The sequence below is a fragment of the Balaenoptera ricei genome, chromosome 1 (genome assembly GCF_028023285.1).
Source record: "Balaenoptera ricei isolate mBalRic1 chromosome 1, mBalRic1.hap2, whole genome shotgun sequence".
In the NCBI taxonomy this organism is placed as follows: Eukaryota; Metazoa; Chordata; class Mammalia; order Artiodactyla; family Balaenopteridae; genus Balaenoptera; species Balaenoptera ricei.
Genome location: NC_082639.1, coordinates 78,780,534 through 78,799,785, shown reverse-complemented (window position 1 = coordinate 78,799,785; position 19,252 = coordinate 78,780,534). Strand labels below are relative to the sequence as shown.

At 41.4% G+C, this 19,252-nt stretch overlaps 1 protein-coding gene across 2 annotated transcripts in view; it reads right to left on the bottom strand.

The window, feature by feature from the left end:
* Positions 1–9,280: 9,280 nt before the first annotated feature.
* LRRC8B (leucine rich repeat containing 8 VRAC subunit B) overlaps positions 9,281–19,252 on the bottom strand; it is a 73,286-nt gene continuing 63,314 nt past the window's right edge. For both annotated transcript variants that reach the window (XM_059925939.1, XM_059925948.1), the window contains exon 5: positions 9,281–12,801. In XM_059925939.1, coding sequence (XP_059781922.1) covers positions 12,529–12,801 — 273 coding nt within the window. In that variant the 3' untranslated portion in view covers positions 9,281–12,528. The remainder of the gene's footprint in view (positions 12,802–19,252) is intronic.

Here is a 19,252-nt window from a genome sequence, read left to right as displayed (position 1 = left end):
GACTTGTCCAAGTGCTGGGCAGGCACCCTGGTTGCCCAGGGCAAAGTGAAAAAAAAAAAGAAAAAAGGACAAGGTTTAACGAGCTATGCAATCTTTCTCCAAAACCCACAGCTGGGCTACACCCGACCCTGCCTGTTCCTTCTCCCCCGACCCTTCCCGACGTGAAGCTGTGTGAACAGTGGGTCCAAGGGCTCTGTCCAGGTCCTGAGCACCACCCCATCTGCCCTCCCCAATGATGTGGAATTCTCACTGGTGTGTGCTGTCCACAGATTTGTGAACTCCTGGTACAGTAAAACACTTTTATGTCAAAAAAAAAAAAGAGTGTGACTTGACTTCTCAAAGAAGACTCTGACTGCCCTGTTCTCAGCAGTGCCCTCAGTGCTGGTGGATTAATGCTTGTTACCAATGGGAAACCCAACATGCCTTCCTTTGCACCGTAACTTGTTCACCTGATTGTTCCCAGGGAGATGAGGATGCTTCCCAGGGCATGGTTTTCTCAGCCATCTCTTGGCTGCCCCTCCTCTTCATATTAGAAGAGAGAAGAAAGGGAGGAAAGAAAGGGCCCATGTGCTCCTGATGGGTCAGGTTTTCCTTGTCCTGGTCTGGTGTACTTTTCTCATTCGGAGGAGAACATGCCCTTCACACGTCAGCCAGTAGGATGGTCAGACATTCACGGAGAACCTCAAAGCCCGGTGCCGAGGCTCAGGTAGCCATGGATGCTGTCTACACCAGGTTTACAGTCTAGTCAGGAACACAGACGTTAAAGAAGTAGTAGTTGCCAAGGTAATGGTATCTAGTATTACCAAGGTAATACTATGTCAAAGTAGAGTGCCAGTTGCCATGAGAACGCACAATGGGGGAACGTAAATCTGGTCAGGCAGGTGCTACCCTGAGGAAGTGAGCATTTAACTGGAGAAATGGGTGAACCTGAGTTAGTGAGACAAATGGAGCATGGAAGAGCCTTCCAGGCAGAAAGAAATACGTGTGCAAAGAGCAAGGTGGAAAAGAGCGTATTTTAAAAGATTTTTTTACCACCTTTGGAGGAAAACTCATTAGAGCTAACACGTAGTGAGCACCCACTGGGGACCAGACAAAATGCTAAGCATTGTACATAATTTCCTGGGATCCTCCTGAGATCGAGAGAGGTTTGTTTCCATGATGGTGGGACCCTGTTTGTCTTGTTCCCATTGATCCCACTGTATCCTCAACACCTAAGGCAGGCCCTGGTTAGGAGCAGACGCTAAATATTTGTAGAATAGAGTCTACATTTTACAGATGAGGAAACTGAAGCTCTGAGAGATAAGGTTACCCAAATCTTACTGGTAGAGATGAGACTCCAGCCCAGGGTGCAGCCGAGAGCCTTCCCGGCAGCCGGCTGACAGCCCAGCTCCAAGACAGTGGACTTGCTTTCTCCTCTTCTAGACACAGCAGAGCCACGTCGAGGCCTGGAGCAGTCCTGAGCTGGGCACCAGAGCACAGAATAGGTACACAGCACACAGCTCCAGGACAGCTCACCATGGGTCCGGTCAGCCTGATGGGCACACAGTCTGCCCTTGAGCTGGCACCCAATTGGGGCTTTACCCTAAATTCAGGGAGGAGCTGACATCTCTCAGTGCACCAAAGCCTGGAGGTGTGTCTCTCGAACTGGGAACCTGTTAGCTGACCAAACACTTAGGCCCAGAGTCCCATGAAACAGAAACCCAAAACTGAAAACTTGGAGGCATCTGTTGGTCCCAGATCAGACTCTGGGCTGGACATCAGTGGTGATGGATCAGCCTCAGATTTCACACTTCGGTGTTAAAGCCCAAGAGAACCTCCCAGGTCACCTTTGTACCTGTGCAACCTGAGGCCATTTCTCCTAGTAAGGGAAATGTGGCCTGAGCTGATGAAGGCCCTCCTGGGAATGCTCCTATCTGCCCTGCCCTACATGGCTCCTCTTCACCGCACACCTGCCTCTCCTGATGGGGTGCTTGGCAGAGCAACACTTGAAAACCATCCCATCCTCCTTCACTTGCTATTATGCTTTAAGTTCTTCAGTGAATAAAAGACTTGTTCATATGTCATAAAAGTGAGTCATTTACAAAGCTAAAAAATAAATGTATGACATGCTCAAGCTCTTAAGAATATTACTCATTATTAACCCTCATCAACACTTCCCACTCACTGAGCATCTTATATAGATCCGAATACTGGAGTTGGAAGGCACCCCAGGGAACACCTAAGCTCATCCTCCCATTAGCCTCTGTTAGACGGGGACCCTGAGCACACTGGCGTCCTCAGATCACACTGGAAACGGCAGCAGCAAGGGCCAATGCCGAATCCTAGAAGTCACAAGGACCCCATATTCTCTCCCACTATGAGCTGGCCTCTGGCATCCTCAGCATCTCCAAACTCCCGAGCCACAGCTCACCCCGAGAAGCTGATTTCCTGCAGCCCCTCCGGTCAGGAGCTCAGCTGGGGCCTCTGCTGATTATCTGAGGCAGCACCCCAGCCATTTGGCTCATTTCCAGTCTTACAAAAAAAATTTTCTGTGGGCGCTCTTTTCTAAGCTGGGGGAGTTAGACTCACCACCAGAAAGAAAAAGGGAGGCGGGCCAGTTTCTTTCATCTTCTAGAAGAATATAAAAAGCAGCTAATGTAATGGTGCGAAGTCACTTGGTAAGTCATCTTTTCTTCCTGAGCCAAGCTTGGTGAAAGGGGTGGAGTGTCACGTGAGAGCTGCAGTCCCACTGTGTGAAGGGCCTTGGAGGCGGCTGATCTGGGCAGCTCACAGTGGGTCTGGCATGCCCCTTGTCTTGAAGGGCAGGCATTTTGAAAAAACCAAGGGGGAATGCCAAGTGAACCAGTGCTTCAGGGAGTGGGTTCTTAGAGCTTGAGGTGAGGCTTTCTCCATGCTTAGCAGTGTGTGTTCAGCTAATAGGCAGAGTCAGGGAGGGACACACCATCGGCTTAGGGTGAGGAACACAGCTTCTTATCTGTAGCACAGCAGGAATTCAATAAGGACAGCATCACCCGTCCCTCCTCCCCACTCTCCAAACGTCTACATCAGCAGAACGAATTTAGAACCAATTAAGCCTGAACTGTGATTGGTAGTCATTTTGCAAGTCTAAAATGTCTGCCAGCATCTCCCTATAATAAATCAAGACTCTCAGGGAGTTAAACTGGAACTGCAATTCTGTATAAAACCCAAACCGACTGGGAGCCCCATTTGTACCTTGAAGCAAAAGCCAAAATGTTGACAACTCTTTTTAACAGGATGAGGTCTTCATCCATCGTCTCCCACAGGGTCTGAAATTCAGAATGGCACTCTGTTCTTCTAATGAGAGCACATGTGCTCATAGTTTAGGTTAGGACATTGAAATAAAAACTCTGCCGCTTCAAAAATAACCATGAAGTTTAAAATTACATTAGTCCTTTGGGTGAAATTGTTATATTTATACTAAAGGGTGTTTAAAACTGTGTGTTTGTGTATATGTATGTATCTGCATGCATATCAATCTTTTACCAGAATGTCTTGCACAGTCTAAAGGACAGAATACTGGATTAGATGTCGAAACCCTAGGCTGTTATCACACCACCATCATTTGCTTGTCATATGACCTTGGCAGCGTGCACTGTACAAAAAGCAGAAATTTGGTGGTACAGAGTCTCCAGTTCAAACCTGGGTCTGCCACATCCTAGCTATCTAATCTAACATATAACCCAATATGTCATTTAACCATCCTGGACCAATTTCTTTTTTCTATAAAATGGAGATCGTACCTATCTTAACACGTTTTAAACATTCGTGATGTTACTATGACAAATGCTTTAGTAGTTCTCAGTAATGGTAACTACTGATGGTTCCTTTCAGAGTCTAGTTTTCTTACAAGTGAAATGGGGAAAGAAGCCTCACATGCTTTGAGCCCAGTACTGCACTGGCACAGGAAGGGTTATTATCAGGATGCAGGACGTAACTAAAATGAATGCATCTTGTTAGAGAAGGCACAGGACCTGCAGTTAGGGAGGAGGCCTGGGTGCTAGTCTTGGCTCTTCCACTAGGCTTTGCTTATAGACCATTTGTGCTCCTGAGAGCCAGACCCGAGAGTGGAAAGAGCACTAAACAGGGGGACATGCAGACTTAGGTGCCACCTCCCTCAGACAGTGGGTTTGTGATCTCGGACAAGCCATCTAGGCTTTCCTCTTCAGAAAAGTCTCCATGGTTTCTTCCAATTGGAAAGTTCCACAATTCTAGAATTACATTAGGAGATGAAGGGGGAAAATAAAAAGGTTAGGTGACTCTTTGGCTCAGGAGAAGGCAAACTAGGATAGATATGGAATAGGAGGAAGCGCTGGGCGTAAAGGTGATAGGAGACCAGTGAGCTCTGAAAACCAGAGCATGATCTGTGAGCCTTCAAACACCAGGTGGGTGAGAGGGGGTAAAGTGCTAATCTCGGGTGCTGTTTACCTAAACCTCTGAAGAAACGGCTTTGCAGACCTGTAGGTTAAATAGGATTCCTCTGAACAGTCATGAGATGTTGAGAAAGTTATTTTTTCATTTGTTTTCTCATCTGTAAAATGGGAATAACACACCAAATAAAACCTTGTTGGATGGATTGAGACAGCACGCATGAACAACCTGGGGGGTTACCTAGCCTGTAGCAGGAGGTAAATAATGTTACTGTTGTAAGTATTTCCCCCGATATGACGTTTCTCCCGAGGTGACAGACTCCAAGCTGAAGGAGCAGTGATGAAATGATTAGATTTTTATCTTTCCTCAGTTTGAAGCCATTAATGAGGCTTATGATGTATTGTTCTGCCCAGGTTATCACAGGTCTAGCGAATTTCCCTCAGGCCTCTTAATGCAGACTGAATCAATGCTCCTTCACTTGGCTACTTCTTCAGGATTTCCCTTTTCACAGAGCAGTTGCCTGAGACTGGTTCAGTCTATTATGAAAAGGGTGACAGAATGGCTCTTTTCTCCCCATAATGATCTGAGTAGTTTCTTTATGAAATACTATAGAGGCAATAAGACAAGGATGTGAATTCTAACCCACTTCAAGGAAAGACTAGAAGGAAACTCTCTTCACACAGGTGGCATTTGGTCTCCCCAGTGTTTAAACATTTGCCTGGGTACTAATTTACGAGGAGCACCAAATATCATTGGAATAATTGGTAATAGGTCAGGACCAGTTAACGTGGGTTTTCACATGCCATTCATTAGGTTACCAGCCTAAGGAATGCAAATTGGTCCTACTTCCATTCAGCACAGTGAATAAGTCTGTTATTTGGAATTTGAAGATTGTGACAGGAAACCACCTTGAAGGAAGGGAGAATCTTGATAACTGAAAGACGTTTATTTTTTCAAATACATTCTGACTTTATTCAACATGTTATATGCAATGGTCCAAATCGATTATTCCTCTTCTGATAAAGTTACCACAACGTGAGGTAGCTGAGAAACCATCCTTTCCCTACTATAATCCCATTTGCCTCAGGTTCCTAAGGTTGCAAGCACACCTTGCCAGCTGACAACCACATTCCCCTGGACATTGTGATTTGAAAGACATTTTTTTTTTTTTTAAAGATTTTTTTGATGTGGACCATTTTTTAAAAGTCTTTATTGAATTTGTTACAGTATTGCTTCTGTTTTATGTTTTGGTTTTTTGGCCACGAGGCGTGTGGGATCTTAGCTCCCCGACCAGGGATCGAACCCGTACCCCCTGCATTGGAAGCACCCCCTGCATTGGAAGGCGAAGTCTTAACCACTGGACTGCCAGGGCAATCCCCTTGAAAGACATCTATGTCGATGGGTACAAACTAAAACATCTCCCTTGATGTGATGGGTATTTAATACTCTCAAAGTTGGGATTTAGTAAAGGGTGATTTGTGTAAGCTTGGAATATGTGGTTAGGACAATGCTAAACAGCCCAGTCAGAGAGAGAGAGAGAGAGAGACTGGAGGGTGTAGGGCCTGAGATCTGGGAAGGGCCAAAAGAGTAGGATGCTCTGAGGGGGAAAAAGAGAGGGGAGACCCAGCAGCTGAGAGGCCTGCTCATGAGGCCTGGGAAAAGAGACTGTCTACTGGGAGTGTTTGACAGAAATGCTATGAGGACCCCTACCTCCACCTGTTTCTCTGCTCAATCATCTTTAAGCTCTACCTTACTCTTGTGAGAGTTTTGCTTTTGGAGAAGGAAATAGACAGCTGACATAAAGGTTCATGATTTTTACTAATAGAAAACCAGTTTCCCCCATCTCTACCAAGTACATATTGAATGAATATTCAAAGCATGTTTAAAGGGGTGACAAATTGTTACCTGCCCAGGGCACCTGCATGTCTGGTCTGGTCCTGGTGCCGGGCACTGCACGGGGTTTTCTAAGTGCATCTCATTTGAGATGGAGTCACTGAGATTCAGTGAAGGCCACTGAATTCTCAAGATCTTACCTTAGGTGGGGGGCGGGGCTGCATTTTATAAAAGCAGGGCAAGGAGAAACTGAATAAAAGGGGAGGAAATAGGAAACCAGGCGAACTTCTATTTGATTTCTTCTCATCTCAGCGGCAGAGGGAGGCAGAGAGTAAAAAACGATGTGCCTGAGCCTAAATGAATAAACAACAGGCCTGTGTAAAAAGGCACACAAAATTTAAGGTATTTGTTATAAGAAATAATTTGCAAAGCTTCTCAGCAGCACACAGGCAGTTCTATAGAGTCATTGGTATTTAGGAGGCAAGACTTAGAACTCTTGTCTAGAGCATGATGAGACAACACAGGGTGAAGAGAGACTCGTATTTTCCAAGTCGAAAAATGACTGCATTTTTCGCATGTTGAAAAATGACTTTTTTCTGATCCTTCGTTGGCATATTAGATAGACATTCCTCTGTAAATATGAGGCTGAGTTCAAGGTCTGGCTTTGTGCTTTTGGATAAACTGCTTTCCTCTGGACCTCGGAGATGAGAGGGACAGAGTAAACAAGCTAGGACCCTGGATTTCAGAGAATCCAGACTCATGTCAGAAACCCAAACATTAGCTGCAACTCCAGGGCATCAAACGGTGGCCTCAACGGCACCGACACAGTCTCTGTCTGCACAGCCAGGCCCCCTTCACAGCATGTTTGAAAAGTGATTTTGGAAAGTGGAGGCGAGTGCTGAACAACGTGGGCCACCCATGCTCATGGGGGCAGGTGACTGCCCCGTGGCCTGTTAGCACAGGACCCAGTGCCCAAAGCACCTTGCAGTGACGCCTTAGGTCAGGCACTGGCTTCGTTCCCTCAACATCTTCCCATTCCTGAGGCATTTAGGGTGAGAGAAAGCCTTGCCTGAAGTATGCATTTCCTGGGAAAAATAGGACCATCTGGTTTCCTTCATCATCTGGTTCAGTCTATAACGAGTTCTGTCCTCCAGCAGAGAAAAAGTTCTTACTATCTGCTTTCTAATGTGTTCCTGAAACTGTGTAGGTGGTTGAGAGAGAGAGTCTTCTATCCAAAAGTTCAAACTATTAAGTGCCTAGTTTACTTGATAATTCGTGTGTTTTCTCCCTTTACTAAACCTTCACAACATCTCTTGTCTTGTAGTTTTTTATCTTTTATTTACCTGGTCCACTATTCAATGCTAGTGCGAAACTAACAGTAGATGGAGAAACAGGAGCCAAGAAGAGAGGGAGAGAGATGGGTTGGTTGGTGAACATCAGTCCCCAAGGATGAACACTATTGGACAGATGGACTTATTAGGAGTGACAGATTCCACACCGTCAACACTCCCCCCCAGTGTATTCTAGGATCAATTCAACAGTTTTAAGGGACTTGATAATTTGTGGCCATTGTAGCATACTTTGAAAACTCATAAATCTAAATCTGTAAATCTAAAATCCATCATTTGGTGAACAATATAACAGTACAACTGCACAGGAAACCCTGGGAAGAGGAGGGAATCACTTCTGGAACTTGGGCACTGATACGTGTATACAGGTACAATTAGTCCAGTCAACTTCTTCCAATACTGAATCTGTTTTTATTTGCCATTTATTATAAAAATTGAATCTTTATTTTACACAAAAGTTATTTTAAAAACAGTAAAGTTTACCAAAACCTACTGAATCTCAGGCAGAGGGATTTACCACCAAAATGCAGATTTACATGGTAAACCTGAGGCCCAAAATCATTCAACTCAAGACAATCTCACATTTTCTAGTAATCCATTATCAGAAGCGAAAACCAATTATGTACATGTTTCAGAATATGTGACAAAGACAAAAAAACAAATGCTAGCCTTCACTGTGAAGCTAACCAGAGAAAATGTCTCTACTCAGGATTGGCCCATTATTTTGCTGAGAGTGAAACATTTGAAGAGTTTTTAAAATATTTAAGCATAAATATTTAGGTTTATATACAACACATATATACACAAACATATCCATTCTAATTCTATGCCCCTTTGTATTTTTTAAATTGCACCATCTCTGTTAGAGATAATATATAACATGCAGCAGGCATTCCTAATTGTTTTCCTCAGCAGTAGTGTACTATACAAGTCAAATGCAAAATTTAAATATGAATTAATTTCAACCAGAAGCAAGCTCAACTCAGTACTTTGGTTCATATGTTCTATGTTAATGCTTTAGGGTTGATGAAATTGTTCATATAAAAAAAAAAAAGTTGGAGAGAATGTAATCCATTACCAAAGGTACTTAGTAGATAGTTCCCAGTGGATGTAGAAGTGATGGACCAGAAACAGGAAGAAACCAATTAAATAGGACTGCAGTTTTTTTACCGCTTCAGCTTTCATATCCAGCGGAAGATAAGAAATAATTATATCCAGGGCATTTTGCAACAGTTACTAGTTTAGGCCATTTCATGTATATAATGTCTTCATAATTCAAACCAGGATGCAAAATAACTCCTCCCCCCTCCCACCAGCCTTCCTCTTGTTTCCAGAAAGAAATAAACACAGAGTCTGATGCAATATACGGTTCCTGAAAACAAAGTGGATTTACGGTTATATTCTCATGCTGTTGGTACAGATGAGGGATCACTGGATCAGCTCTAAACACTGCAGGGATGGGTCAAGTAGAACTACTCAATTAGGCATAATTATAGGCTCTGGCTTCCCCCCAAATAAATACATGCTCAAGTATTATCGCAAGTTCTCTAGCACACATATATTTTGTTACTATATAAATTTAAGGAGATGGGTGAGTGGAGAGGGAAAACAAAATACCTTATGTGGGATGGGACAATGCTAAGAGAAAGTGACGATGGAAAGAGCATTTGATTGAAAATACAAGGAAATAAAGCTATAAATCCACAGAATAATTGTTTGATTATTTTAATGGTTTCTGAACCCATCAATATTATGCAATACTTTAGTTCAACATACAAAATTTGAATCATGAGACACCTGAAGAACAGAAACAAATATTTTCACTATCAAACAATAATGTTACACAGATAACTCACTGCAGCTCACCACAGCACACACATTGGAGCTATGCCACAACAATGAGACCTTGAGGATCTCTATTTACCCTGTTTAACACAAACATTTGCTAAGTGACAGTGAAACATGGTGATATCAGAGGAAAAATGAAGACTGAGGATGAAGAATGAAAACACCGTATGTATGTGCCACACAGATATACCCTGATGTATGTTAGTGGAGGAACACTACACCTTACAAGGAATGCTCAAAACCACTTAGGTCGCTGACCAAGTTTGAGCATTTAGTTTTCTTTTAACATTACAACTAAGAGAATAGAATACTCCATGATTACAAGTAAGGAATAAAAAATAATTAATATCCTAGCGTTAACCTACAACCTCTTACAACTTTGGAAAAATATTAAACATATCCAAAACTAATAAATTACATTTTGTATACGTGGGGCGTGTGTGTGTGCAAGCTCATCATTGTGTATCTGTGTGTGTGAAGGTAAATAAAATGAACCAATGCTAGCATAAGCCTTCAACTTTGTTCTGAATAACATCCATATTTACTTTTTGGAAAATGCACTACACATTCTTGGAAATGAAGCATCAACTAAAGTCTTAAAATTATAATTGAATAAACTTCATTTTCTTCATTTAAAATCCTCTTCCAAATTGAAGATCTGCTCCAACATTGCAGTAAAGGTGGCATCAAACACCATAGTTTTGTGTGTTAAGTGGTGGTTTCAGAGTTCATGGCATCAGTGCTACATCATTTCAAAAGTTACCTAAACACTGGAGTGTAGGATTGAAATAAAAAAGTAAACCTAAAAACTATGGCATCAAGAACAACAGAGTTTGCATTAGTAACCAAACCCTAGTGTTTGGAAAGAAGCTTACAAAACTCATTTATTGATCCTGATAGAAATTTAGAAGGGTGATAAGGAAGGTTTGGCTAGTGACTTATGCAGGTGAACAGAACTGGTGACTAGCCGGGAGGAGTTGTAGTTTGTCACGGGAATAGTAGCAAATCTCAAATTTGTTTTAAAAACTCTTCCTTATAGAAGGGGGTAAGATTTTTCATACACATTATGGCTAATTATATGGCCCAAAACATTTAAACGTATTTCCATGTATCATATTCATGTTCCAAACATAAGATAATCCTATCCAACACTGGAATCGGTACACATGACAATTCTATTGTGCAACAGAGACGTGAAACATTAAAATGACAATGAACTCAACATTAAAAAGATTGAAAATAACACAAAACCCTAGATATAGTCAGAATCCGTTTTCTGAAATCCTACAAGAAAGTTTCATCAGTTATGCCTGGCTCCCTGAGAACTTGAATGTTCTGACTAAAGGCAAGTTTTGGTAAGAATTGCATTTTTACACTGTTCTTTCTCATTCAGAATAAACAATAATGTTTTAGGCAGCTTTTGGTGTTTTATATTTTTTATAGCTATTACTCAAATTTCATTTGATGTGAACAATTCTTTTCTCTGAATGTTAGTCCAGGGGTGTGTGGCAGGTGAGGGAAGCTACATTTTGCCATAACTTAGACTCACTTTCATCTTTCTGGAAGGGACAAAGCAAGAAAAAACATACCATACAACACAATTCCATGTTTACAGTACTCTTTACCCATAGTGTTTTCCAGTTTTGTCTAGGTGCAGTTAATAGATTACTTCATAGTTACATCCAAAATGAGACGGCATCACAATGCCTAGACCCATTAGAGAAAAACACATTGAAAATGTACATTTCCCCAAAATGAGTCAGTCGATTTTATTCATTTTATAATATGCATGATAATAAAAAGCCAAACACAAAGCTCTTTATAAAAAAGAGCAAAATGTATTCCAGAAAAGTTAGACAAAGGCATGAGATGGATTTGTTAACCAGATCTATTTCTTTGTGAGCTTTGAGAACTCATTTTAAGCACTGAATTTTAAGCTGAGTGTTTTACATTATAATCCTATCTAGAGATCATGCAGATGGAGAAGAAAGTATTTTGCTTAACTCTTACTTAATTTCCACAGAACGCTTTAAAATCAGTTTTAAAGATCCAAATCTGCACCTCTCCCCTCCATCACAGTTTTTGAAGTAATTAAGAATTGTACCCGTACAATAGCACAGCACTAGGGAAGAGAGAGGTAGATGATGTGGCCATCCTCTTACAAGGAAACCCCCCAAATATTTTAGGGCATGAAACACAAGGCTTTCGTTATCCAAAAGTAATTAGTTGCAGAGTACAAAAACATTTTGGAACAGAATGTGCACAAATATGAGAATCATAAGCAGCCAAAACCAAGTGTATTAATAGTAAATTCTTAAAGAAAAGGATGTGTTCTCTGTACCTTACAAAAATTATTCTCACAGATTTTGAATCCAAGATTATACAATAAAAAATATTTGTATGTTTTACATTTAATATAAAAATCATTAGCAAATAAAAAAGGCTTTGATGATATACAAGAAAAAATTTGAGCATACATTAATTTTTAGGATGCCCCGAGGGTGACATGTCCTAAGAACTCTGCTCCTGTTCTATGCAAAGGCCAAAGGCAGGCACTTTCTCAGGGTTCATCATTGTTGTCAAGAGAAAATCAGATGGAGGAAGACTCAAAACAAGCTGGGACAGGAAGTAAAAATTAAGCCAGAAGGAATTCTGCCGAGCACAATGTACCCTGCCTAAAAATATTTAAGACCATAAATCAAAAGACAGTGCTCAGTGTACATCAAGGGAATTTATGTTGATGAGTTTATGGTCTAGGTGATAAATATCAAAACAGGAAGTCAGTTAAAACAAGTATGCAAATAAGTAATACCTAATCTTCAAAAGATACAAACTGCAATCTAGAGATTCAATAATTTCATGTCCCCATTCCACCCTCCAAGCGTACTTCTTTTATTTCCATAAGTTAAAGATCAATTATTCACAAAACTTTAGTTCAGTGTTAATACTTTTTACCTGTTTAATTTAGGGATAGACACTGAGTTGCTTTAATAAGACATTTGGTTATAGTTAGTCATAATTATCCATTGTTCATCTTTATAACTTAGGAAAACTGAGTTCTCAGATAAAGCCCTGGAGTGTACTTTTAAAAATTATTTTCCTCTTTAGGTCAACATTTATCTAAGCATGTCTGCAAACGTTCTGTTACAGGGGGAGGAAGAGTATTGAGCAAATTCTCCTCGACAATCAGACAGCTCCGTTTGAGGGACTGACATCCTTCCAGCTCAGGAGGAAGTGTTTCCAGGTAATTACCAATGAGCTCCAGGTGAGTAAGGTTCGCCAGCTCACCCACGTGAGGGGACAAGCTCATCAGGCTATTTTTCCCCAAAAGTAAACACTGCAGCTTTTTGCACTGAAACAGCCCATCTGGTAGCATCTCAATCTGGAAAGGGAAAAAAAGAAGCCAGTAAAACTGGTTTTTGATGGCCTACCATAATACATCTATTTATTTATACCCCTACCTTTTCCCCAAAACATTTTACAGAGGTACATATAACAATGATGATACACTTGAAGTAGATGGGAAAGATAAAGGAGAAATACGGACATCCTGACATGGAGTCAGGATTGAGGCTACCATGAACTTCTATAAACCCCTGCTGTATATAGCTGGGCAACAGATTTGGCTCTGAACATTCAAACAAGCAACTCTCAATTCTCAAAGGAAACCTTATCGGTTACATACTCATTGTCCCGGAGATAAAAAACAAACCAGTGACTGAGGAGAAGCCTAATTACTCTTGAGTCCTAGTCAGAAATCAGGGATCTCAAGAGTCCTCATAACGAGTTTACTGTGTGGGATAATGAGCTATAACCTCAAAAACATCCCGAGAACCCACACAAGGCTATTTTTTAGGGTTTCACAGTAGAGACTGAAAACTTTATTCTGTTAAAAAAAAAAAGCTGACAGGAGTAGAGACAAGAAGATATGACAATCTATACAATCTATACAGGATATGACAATCTATAGATATAGATATACAATCTACAGATATACAATAGATATAGATACACAATCTATAGATATACAATCTATGCAAGATATGACAATCTATACATGCACATTTCATTCCCCTCTACGTACACACTCACGAGTATTTACTCTTCTTCCTGCTCTCTGAGAGTTTCAATTAAGTCATATGACACAGAGAAATCATTTAAAATACGATAAATAGCCTGCAATTAGGTCAACTCCTACAGCTGCTCAACTGAACTGCTCCCCTATTTGGTGGGAAGGTTGCATCTGAGTTTCTAAGGGAGCCACAGTGTGTATATGAAATAGGGTTTATTGGGGAAAGACACCCAGAGAAGGGCTGAGCACACTCAATGTCCTCAGCTCTCATCCTGCCACTGAGGGGCAAGTGCGCTCCAGGAAGAGCTGGATTGCATGCACCCCACCCTGTAACGTTCCCCATATTTATATAGGCCTGGACCAGTCATCTTTGCAACTATGAAACAATGTAGGCTCCTTTGTTCCGGAAGTGGCTTTGTTAGAAACAGGGATGAAAGGGGCGCTCCAGATTTCAATCTGCTCCTCTGATGGGCTAGTGTAGCCCCACTGAGCCAGTTCTCTGCTGGAACTTCCGGGGCCTTCCAGAACTGTCTCTTCAAAAGGATAAACATTCCCTATACAGCATAAAAAAATTGGTCAAACTGCATTCAAAAATGCTCATTATGTTGGAAATTGCCTTCTCCTCCATCACCCACATATACACTCAGTACTGGCTATCCTTGAAAATAAATCTAATGATCACTGTTGCTAAGTCAGCCATGCATTATAGCTCATCATTCTACACCAAAATACTAGGTATAAGCAAAGGAAAATATCTACCCTTTTATTTCATTCCTTCTTAAGAACGCAGATGCAAAACCATAGATATGTCAATTTCAGTATAGAGATATGACAGAGAAATGAGAGACAGAAGAAATGTAACCTCCTTCTGATTAGAGATTATCTGCCGCTCAAAAGTAGTGTCAGTGACGTACAAGTAGAGGGAATGATCAGTCCTGTGCAATGTGCTCAGGGTTGAGAGTGCCTGCTGGTGCAAAAGGAGTGACTTAGGCAAAGAGGCTGGGAAGAGGGAAGACTTGGCTCACCTGTATTCAGTGAATGCCTGCTGGGAGCCTCGTTTTGTGCCAGGTTCCCAGCTAGGCGTTGGGGATAAAGGGCTGAGCAAGACAGATGGGTCTTTAAGATCCACGCAGGGTCTCTCAACCTTGGCACTGTTGACATTTGGGGTGGGATAATTCTTTTTGTGGGGCTGTCCTGTGCACTGTGGAATGTTTAGCAGCATCTCTGGCCTCTACCTACTAGATGCCAGTGCCACTCCCCTCTCTAGCTGTGACGACTAAAGATGTCTCTAGACTAATGTCTTCCGCAGGGTAAAGTTGCTCCCATTTGAGAAGCACTGGTCTAACGGGGGAGAGAAGTATGAAACAATTATAGAAATCATTAGTCTACAATGGCTGTTAGGAAGAAGAGTGCCTTATCCAGGGCTGCATCAAGGAATCCCAATCTCCCTTCCTCATTCAGCTTCCAGGCCCCAGCAGGTGCCTTGCTTGATTGCACTGATTTCCTATTGAGTGAAGACCCTAAAGCCGTTGTCCTCATTCTTTTTCTGTCTGGCTGTCAACACTACCATGTCTCACCCATCTTCTTTCATCTCTTTGAATTTGTGATTTTAGCTTCTTCTCAGCCCCCAGAGTACAGGCGAGGGATTTCCCCAGGCAATGAGAGCGAGCCTCTGGGGTTGGCCCCTCAGTTGTGTCGTAAAAGTGAGTTAAGGACCGTGGTTAGTGGCACATTTCCGGAGCGGTAAGTATCGTCTCAGGGGCTTTCTCCCAGCATCGTCACCCAGCTCAAGCACAGGGCCTTAACTCACGTACTGGAATTCAATTTTGCTAAAGGAGGCTGGGCAGCTGTGTTAGAGACTCAAGACTTTCTTTCAAGTCGGCAGTTTTATCTTGAAAAATCGACTTACAAATTTTGCCTGAGCCAATAAATTTTAAAAAAATGTTTAGATAGCATTTATTTATACTGAATTCATTTAGCATGCTCTTTCTTAAACCATATAATACATGAGCCAGAAAGGAAAAAATTTCCCCAGTGGACCACTGATTTCTTCTCAAAAAATCAAAAGAAATGTTTACAGACTATCAGATGATAAACTATATAAACAGAATGGTTTTATAGAATAAACTGTGTTACATATATTTAATAAACTATGAAATAAACTGAAAAAAAAACTCACTATGGTTACATTATCACTCTATATCCTAGAATTCTCTGGCAACCAAATACTTTCAACAAAATGTATTGAAGCCCCCAGAACATCCAAGGAAGGATGGTTCTCATCCTATATTCATGGCTGACATTGATAATTAAATATTCCACTGTTTCTCAGAGGCTGGGGCCTCATTTCAGAATTCTTTTCGGTGTCAGATTTCCTATCTTTCTGGCCATTGACACATGCTATCTCGGAACATGTCAACCTGAATCTATAAAATCCAATCATTTCAAGAAGCAAAGCTGAATATTTCCATATCTAAGTGGTAATACCAAAACCAACAAGGAGCATTGCCACATAAATGATCTGCAGAAGGAATTTCTACATTATTCACCTTCTGGGCTAAAGTCTTTGAGTTGCATTAAATGCAGAAATGGAGAAACTGGAAGACCTAGGTGTAAACTGGAGTGGTTTTTAAGATTTGAGGGAGGTTATTAAATCCTCCCCCTTTCCTGTGCTTCTCCGTCACATTCAACACCATCATCATCCAATTACACTTTGGCACTGGATAGAGGTAGACGCTGCCTCTTCCTCTCCCATCATCTACACACACCGCTGCTTCCCGTGGAACATCATTTGGACTGATGCATCTGAGCTGTAGGAGAAAGAGCACTAGAGCAGGAGCCGGAACATGGGTTCCATCCCAGATCCATCACTGGGAAGCGTCGGACCTCAGGCAAATTGCTCTGAGCCTCAGTTTCAGTATCAGCAAAGTGAAGGCAGTGGACTAGAACAGAGATTGGCAAAGTTCTTCTCTAAAGGAGCGGAACAGTAAATATTTTAGGTTTTGCAGGGCAAGTGGCAAAACTGAAAATATTATGTAGGTACTTATAATAACGAGAGAAAAAATTTCATACATTTAAGTGATGTAATTAAAAATACAATAACACAATTCAGTACAATTTCTTCGTAATACAGGCCCACTAAGGAGAACAATGCAACTTATTCATGGACACTGAAATCTGAATTTCATATAATTTTCATATGTGATGAAATATTATTATTATTCTTTTGATTTTTTCCCCCAACCACTTAAAAATGTAAAAGCCAAGGCTGTGGGAGGATCTGGCTCCCAGGCTGTAGTTTGCTGACCTCAGGACCAATGACCCAGAGTGTTCCTTTCAGATACAACAGTCTCTTAATCTATATTCCTACTTCTAAATCATAATGATTAAACCTTTCCACAGGGTTTTGTTTCTTGATTGTCCTCTCCCAACCCTTGTGTATGCTACAACCAGAGCCTCCTTTGAAGGTACTGATTCAGGCTAACTAGCACCTTCAGGCTCAAGCCTCACCTCAGCTACTATCCAATGACTCAAACTTGAACTAGACTGGTAGAATTCAAGGCACTCTCCACCCTGATCCACCTTCTAAAGGCTCTCATCTCTTATTACATCTGCCGATGCCTGTTGCAATCCTCTGGGCATGACCTCTATCCTTTCACATTTCCCCAGTCAATGTTCTCAGGAACACTCTTCCCAAGAATTACCATGGAAAAGAACGCCTTGCTCAACTATGTGTGGCAAACGTTGCACACCATATCTCCCTCTTGGAGAAGCACAATGCATGTTCATATGTTAAAGTCTCTGAGGAATCCTGCAGCAAAAATATGCTAAAAAATGTTTAATTTTTTTTGGTGATAAAACTTATTACTATTCAGTGGAGTAAATTCTGGAGTGCCCTCTCAGTGAATGTCTGTCATTTGGGGGGGCTGCCCCACATCTTCTATGTCCTGAGAATTCCCTACCTTATCTTGGTGGGACTCTTGGTGGGAAGCAGAGCCCACTTCAAACTAGAGGAACTGAAAACACAAGATCCTTGTGTTCCCAGATAACTTACAGCTCGAGTGTGAGCATTCTTAAGCTCTATCAGGTGCTCAGATGTGGGCCTTGTGTCACAAAGAAGCAGAAACCATGAAGAACCGATTTTGTGGGAGGGCAAGGGCCACAGTAGCAGCAGCAGCATTTTCAGGGTAGCATTGGTGCCCAGTGCTGGTATGGTCAGTGTCAAGGTATCTTCTTCATTTTACTTTTCTACTATGATTTTGGCTGCATTTCTTTTGCTATCTAACTTTGTGCTTGATTGTTTTCCAAGCTTCATTCTTCAGCCTTTTCAGTGATAATATGAGATACATGACAGCCTTTCAATAAATGTCTTTTCTGCTTAACCCCAGAGTTAGTATTTGTTGCCTCCATCTATAAGCCTGACACACTGCCCAAGTCTTTAAAAAAGAAGAGTCTTATATATACACTACCAAATGTAAAATAGATAGCTAGTGGGAAGCAGCCGCATAGCACAGAGAGATCAGCTCCATGCTTTGTGTCCACCTAGACAGGTGGGATAGGGAGGGTGGGAGGGAGACGCAAGAGGGAGGAGATATGGGGATATATGTATATGTATAGCTGATTCACTTTGTTATAAAGCAGAAACTAACACACCATTGTAAAGCAATTATACTCCAATAAAGATGTTTAAAAAAAAAAAAAGGAGTCTTTAAAAACTGTTCTTTCAGGAATCTTTACCAACCTCCATTCCAAATGGAGGAATCAACTCATGTTTCTGAGTATATGCACATCTAAGTATTTATGCAGCAGGTCTGATGTTTTATTTTCTAATTTTTATAAATATTTTGGTCTACTTCATAGACTCATGAGAACCTTAAGGTTTCAAGAAGGAACCTTGAAATTAGTTAAATCCCTATATGAAACATGAATCCTTAATTCCCTTTAACAATATTCCTACCAAGTGGTTAACAATTTATATCTGGACAGTTTTATTAATAAGAAAATCACTTCTCCCTTCTCAAATGTTCATTCAGTCTTTGGACAGCTTTCTGAGGAAAGATGAGAAATCTTCTCCTGCTTGTCCGAGCTCTAACACTTGCAGCTACTCCCAGTAAGCCTTCTTTCCTATGTAATGTCTTCCAAATATTCAAAGACCAATATTGTGGACTATTCTCTCTCCCTTCCCTCCCCAATACTTCCTATAATTAGGATACACTATCCCATCAGAGGGGAACTTTTCATCTCTCTGGTCACTGTCTTCTGAGTTCCAGTTTCTCCACATCCTTAGCAGGTAAGTCTCTTCATAGTTCTGATGAAAGTGGTCCTTACCCATTCAAAGGTGTCACGGTCATCATTATGGCCCAGAGGATGCTCCACAACTGCTGGCTATCACACTTCTGAGACAACACAGCCAAAGACACCATTGTACTTTGGCCATAAACTATCTTCAGCATAAGACTTTTCATATGCTACCAAGTACCCTTCAAGACAAAATATGTCTGATACTAATACCTAGTCTCCCTTTTAGACACAATCAAGAAGTCAGTAAACTTGGTGTCAAAGGTACCAATGATCTTAAAGTTAACACTGAACTACAGAAAGCTGTTAACCTGCTTATACATTTAGATAATTCATGGCCCGCTGACAATTTAATCAGCCACGACTTTCAAAAATGTATGGAGTGGTCAGGAGGAGCTTCAAGATGGCGGAAGAGTAAGACATGGAGATCACCTTCCTCCCCACGAATACATCGTAAATACAT